General features: G+C 41.5%; 1 protein-coding gene across 1 annotated transcript in view; it reads right to left on the reverse strand.

The window, feature by feature from the left end:
• Nucleotides 1-4,259: 4,259 nt before the first annotated feature.
• PFDN4 (prefoldin subunit 4) overlaps nt 4,260-5,750 on the reverse strand; it is a 12,236-nt gene continuing 10,745 nt past the window's right edge. Inside the window, exon 4 of the mRNA XM_017536603.2 lies at nt 4,260-5,138. Coding sequence (XP_017392092.1) covers nt 5,007-5,138 — 132 coding nt within the window. The 3' untranslated portion in view covers nt 4,260-5,006. The remainder of the gene's footprint in view (nt 5,139-5,750) is intronic.

Consider the following 5,750-nt stretch of genomic DNA (forward strand, 5'->3'; position numbering starts at 1 on the left):
TCACCTTCTCTTTTGGATCCTTCCCATCTACTCTGTGGTTTTGTTTTTTTTTTTTTTTTTTCCAAAAAAAAAAGGCCTTTCCATCTGCACCACAATGGCATTAAGTGATGGCCTACCACTTTCCCACCACTGTTAACTTTCTTGTAAAAATACTTTTCACTTGCTGCTTCCAAATCTCACACCACCTACTGCTGAATCTTCTATAATCTATTTACTACCAGCAACCAGAATGCTTCTAGCTACTCTCAATCCCTAAACTGGATGAGTCAATCTCTTCAATCCTGCCCTCTCTTGTTACCCTCTCCAGCACTATAATCTGCATTAAGAATTCTCAGCTGGTGCTTCAGTCTCTTCCCCCTACATCATGCCCACACCCTCCACCCCCAGAAAGACAGAATGATTTGAACCCCACCAGCTCTTTCGCTAAGTCGGAATCACCTGGAGTGCTTGTTAAAACCCTGGGCCCTGTCCCCAGAGTTTCTATGAAGTCATCTTTGAAGACAACCACCATTATGTTGCTCCACATCATCGCCCAATGGGGAATTTTTTTTTAGGATTTAGTCCCGTGGAAAAACTTGGCATTTCTAACAAGTTCCCAGGTGATATTGGTTGTAGGTTCACACCTGGAGAAGCGCTGAATTAGAGAATTTTTAAAGTATTGTTGATCCTTAGCACCTGATATGTTGAGGCTTTTTCAAACCACATAGTTATCCCCCCTGAGAATCACTGCTGTGTGTGGCACTGGTGCCTGATGGGAGGGAGCTGATACCTCGGGTGTGTGTGGAACTCACGTGTGTCTGGGCTCACATGTGGGGAGGCTGAGGTATGGGGGTCTCAGGTGTGCATGGGGTTCAGGTGCATGGAAGCTCAAGTGTGGGGAGTATCAAATACATGGGGACTCAGCTGTGTGGAGAATTCAAGAATGGGGGAGGGCTCAACTATGTGGGGGCTCCAGTGTGGGGACCTCAGGTGTATGGAGGCCCAGTTATATGTGGGACAGGTGTGTAGGGCTCAGATGTGGGGGTCTTAGGAGTGGGGAAACAGGTTTTGGAGCTCAGAGCTATGGGAGCTCAGCTGTGTGTGTGGCTCAGGTGTGTCTGGAGCTCAGGTGTTGGGGCCTCAAGTCTTGGGGGGCTAGGGTGTTTGATGCTCCAGTTTTGTGTATGGGGTAGAAGACAGTTAACTCTTTTTTGAAGGAAATAAGGACCTGCTTAGTTATCAAACAGAGCTCCACCTTCTCGACTCTTATTGGCCACTCTATACTCCTGGCTCTTGTTCACACCCCTGCTTTCAACATTCACATCGTGGCCTCTTGGATTCACACTCTTGCGGATTTCCCCTTACCGTTGCAGCTTGTCTCCTTTGCTGTTTCTTTTTCCTCCCACCTGCATTTCCCCCTCGTCCTCTTCTCGTGGCAAGCTACCTTAGCTGTCCAATGCATGGCCCCAGGTGTCGGCAGTAGCAGCATCTGGGAGCTCATTAGAAAGGCAGTCTCTCAGGCCCGAGCCCACACGGAGCCAGACTCTGCAGTGTAACAAAATCCCCAGGTGACTTTTATGTGCGTTAAATGTTAAGAAGCCCTTCTTCAGGATGTAAAGGGTTCTCTCCCGAGTCCTGCGTATTCTGAGCTTCAGTGCGCTTTTCCAATTGCCAATTACACGTCTCCACGTGGTTGATGCCCTGGGAAGTCCAAGTGCTGATGCCAAGCTTGTGCCCTTCTCTCACCCTCCCCTTCCTCAGCCGTGCTTCCTACAGACACTTCTTTCTTTCCTGCCTCTGCTTACACTACCAGCAGGCACCCAGAGATCACAAAGCAAATACAGACAGGCACCATGCAGGTAAAATAAATGAGGGTAGTGGGCTGGGTGGGGACTGGGGTGAACTAGAGGCAGCCTGCTTTGTCTAATGCAGCTGAAAACTGTCATTTAGAAATATGGTGTCAATGTCGCCAAACTGTGCATTTTTATGTGAGATCTCTGGATTTGATTGTGGCCACAAATTCAGTTTTTTGTTGTTAAATTATAGGAGCCAAAGAAAACCTGTTGTAAACTGTACTGGCCTGTGCTCAAAAGCAAGTTCTTTTTGGCTTTCTCCTACCCTCACCTTCATCTCTCCAATCATTGCCAAAATTTGTACATTTCACCCTTTCTCTAAGTCCTGGTGTACCTTTCCTTCAGCCAACTGGCTAGGCGCACCAGAGACGGTACAGTAACATCCGGTGTTTCTACCTCCATCTTTTTGCAGTAAAAGCCACCTAACAACTGCCAAATTATTAAAAAAATACTGCTCCAATCGCGTAAATTACCTTTCTGTTCAAAACCCTTTAGAGACCCCCCTGTGAAAACCTTATCTCAAATGGCTTTTCCAACCCCTTGCTCCCTTCCTTAGCCATGCTTTTGACGAGCGCTCACAAGGCTTGGACAAGGATCACGGTATTTGCAGAGATGACAAGAAATGAAGGGATTTGAGAGATATTTCAACATTAAAGTCAGCAGCAAAGCACAGCCACTGGTAAGACTCTTACTACCACTTGCTGTGAAAAGCCTGCATAAGACATACCACGTTGTACACCTGAATTTGCAAACTGGCAGTCTCAGGGTCAGATTTGTTGTGCAATTATCTTTTGTGTAGCCTGCACTGCTTTAAAACACAAATAGTAGCCAGGTCTAAAAATAGCGATTGCACATAAAAATCAGGATTCCTGCTTTAAAAAAAAAAAGTGACAGATCCAGATCAAAACTTTCCTCCGTGGCAACTACTGGATGAAGCTGACATTTCTTCCTTTCCCTTCAGATGCAGCATGCTGTTCGCCCATCTTCATACCTAGCCCAGGGAAGTTACTATTTATAAAAATAAGCAAAGGCTTTAGAAATGAATTTAAAATGGGAATCAAATATTTGTAATGTTCTAAAATGTCACAGGTAGTTAAGAAAATGGAGTTAGCAACATCGCACCCTTCCTTCCCACTGATGTTAGATATTTGGGTTTTTGTATTAGGTTTTCTTGATAATATGCAGGACAAAATTTAAAGTCCCAGTGAATTACATAGTTCAGTCTCTTGACCCATGTGAGGTGAGTGTTCATTGTCAACATTTCTAAAGGGTTATACTTCAGTCACCCTCCTATGCTAGATCTTCCACTGGGCGGGGGGGGGGGGTCCCCAGATCCATCCATTCCCCACTGCAGGCGATTGACTTCTATGAACCATAGAAGTCAGGATTCCGGTTGGGTTTTGCCAATGGTGGAACCCAGGTGGATTTTGCAGGGAGAGAGAATGAGGTCAGGGTGTCTAGTCCCCTGGCTCTCTCACTGCAGGGTTGACCCAGGCTGGCTGTGCTCCTCCCCAGATGAAGAGCAACTTTCTCTGCGTCCGGAGTGAAGGGGGCAGTTGCTCTCTCCCCCGGCCTTTGATGGTACCAAAGGACCCTAGTGGTTACCTGGCACCATTATCATTTTGGCTAGAGTTTCCTCAAATTATTCTAATTTTATTTCCTACTGCAAGTTGACTGACTCATCTCCCCAGCCTCACTGCTTCAACTGAACATTAACCAAATGCATGCAAGAAAAAAATACCCTTGGTAAGAGTCATTTTCTAGAACTTGAATATCACTATTTGGGAAGATTTTTGCAGCAATTTAAAAATTTGCCTTTGGTTGGGCACAGTGGTTCACACCTGTAATCCCAGCACTTTGGGAGGCCAAGGCGGGTAGATCACCGGAGGTCGGAAGTTCATGACCAGCCTGGCCAACATGGTGAAACCCTGTATCTACTAAAAATACAAAATTTAGCTGGGTGTACTGGCACGTGCCTGTAATCCCAGCTACTCGGAAAGCTGAGGTGGGAGAATCACTGGAACCCAGAAAGTGGAGGTTGCAGTGAGCCAACATCACTGCACTCCAGCCTGGGTAAGGCAGTGAGATGCCATCTTAAAAAAAAAAATTGCCTTTACAGTATTAAGAACTTTAGAAATTATATAATCGTCTATCTTTAAGCCTGATTCATGTTTATAAACATTGAACCAAAAAATACATATGCAGTTTAGCCTCAAAAATATTTCTCTAAAAGTTAGGTATATTTAATCCTAACAATATCCTCATTTTTGTGATATGATCCTTCCACTCACATTTTGGCACATCAGTGCCATCTGCTGGAAAGTTGATACACTTAGGTCTCCCAAATCCCAAAATGTATGTCTTTTGGGAGGCAGTAGGAGGAAATGTACCCTTTATTTAAGAAATAAGCCTCACTTTAAGTACATAGCCATTTAACTTTCACATCTTTATCAATATAAACCCCAATTAATTACAAAGCACTACAATAAAATCTAAAATTGAAAACAAAAACACACTAAACATTTCTTTCTGCACATCTCTTGGCTTCTAAAACGTTCTTCTGTGGTTCTGCACTGTTTCTATAAAGCTCCATATACAGCCACATGTTTTAACATTGCCCGTTCTTTTACCCAAATCTCTGATATTGATAGATATGTAAAAAATACGTATGTTTAAATATAATATGTAACATATACTTAAATAAAATATATACATATATATTTTGAAGCCTCTGACAAAGCTTTAGTTGTGAAATAGGGAAGGATGCAGGATTGTACATCTTTTAGTTATGCTTTCCCGGTCATTAGACAGCAATTAAAATCACACATAGAAACAACATGACACAACTGTTAAAATTTTCTTATGTGAAAATTGCGACAACAAATATTCTAAATAATATAGAAACATAAAAGATTGCTTAACTGATTTTAATAACATGACATAAAGCCCCTAGACTTGATATAATTGTTATGCAAAATACATAGGTGAATACTGTCTTCTTTTAAAAATATAAAATAAATAAGCAAGACATGTGAAAATAGGCAAGTTTCCATTAAATAAATGAAAATTTTAAAAAAAGAAAGTTTTGCTTTCCATGTCATTTGAAGAAGGAAAATTATCATTTTAAACAATATTCAAGTTTATTAAACAAATAAAAAAAGTATTATAAAATGTTTAACTTTCATCAGCTTCAAGGTTTATGTTGCTCCCAAATTTTGCATACAACTGAACTTTCAAATCTGCTAACACCCGCTGAATTGATTCCACTCTGGATTCTAAGGCGTCAATTTCTTCTTGCAAATTTTTCTGGAAAAAAATAATTTACATTAATTCTATTCAATTGGATGATTTCTGAGCATCTGTGTCTGAAATAATATTTGGGAAGAATTTTAGGTCAAGAACCTTCTAAACTTGAACAGGCGGCTAAGTAACACTGATAATTAGGTCTAAATATCTGAATATGGGCATTTTAAATGCATGGTCCGTATCTGCTTTTCACAGAATAAATCAAGCTTGTTTTCTCCCTTTCTGCTAATCCAAAAAAAAAGTAAAAAAATAATAATGATAATTTCTAAATTATCATTTCCTAATAAAGAAAGAAGCAAACACAAAGACTTCTATAAACAGTTTATCCTGGGCCTGCTGGCTTCTAACCCAGCTTTTCCCAAAAACAAAAATAACTATGAGACTACAGGAAATGATAGAAAATCACACCACCAACTACCAATAATTAAGAATAACAACTTAAGATCCAACTCTGGCAGAAATTTTCACAAACTTTGAGGCCTCTGAAGCTAAACTTTGGAAGAGAGTGGTAGGGTGCCTTTTTTTTTTTTTTTTTTTTGAGACGGAGTTTCGCTCTTGTTACCCAGGCTGGAGTGCAATGGCGCGATCTCGGCTCACCGCAACCTCCGTCTC

The sequence above is a fragment of the Cebus imitator genome, unplaced genomic scaffold (genome assembly GCF_001604975.1).
Source record: "Cebus imitator isolate Cc_AM_T3 unplaced genomic scaffold, Cebus_imitator-1.0 Scaffold99, whole genome shotgun sequence".
Classification (NCBI taxonomy): Eukaryota; Metazoa; Chordata; class Mammalia; order Primates; family Cebidae; genus Cebus; species Cebus imitator.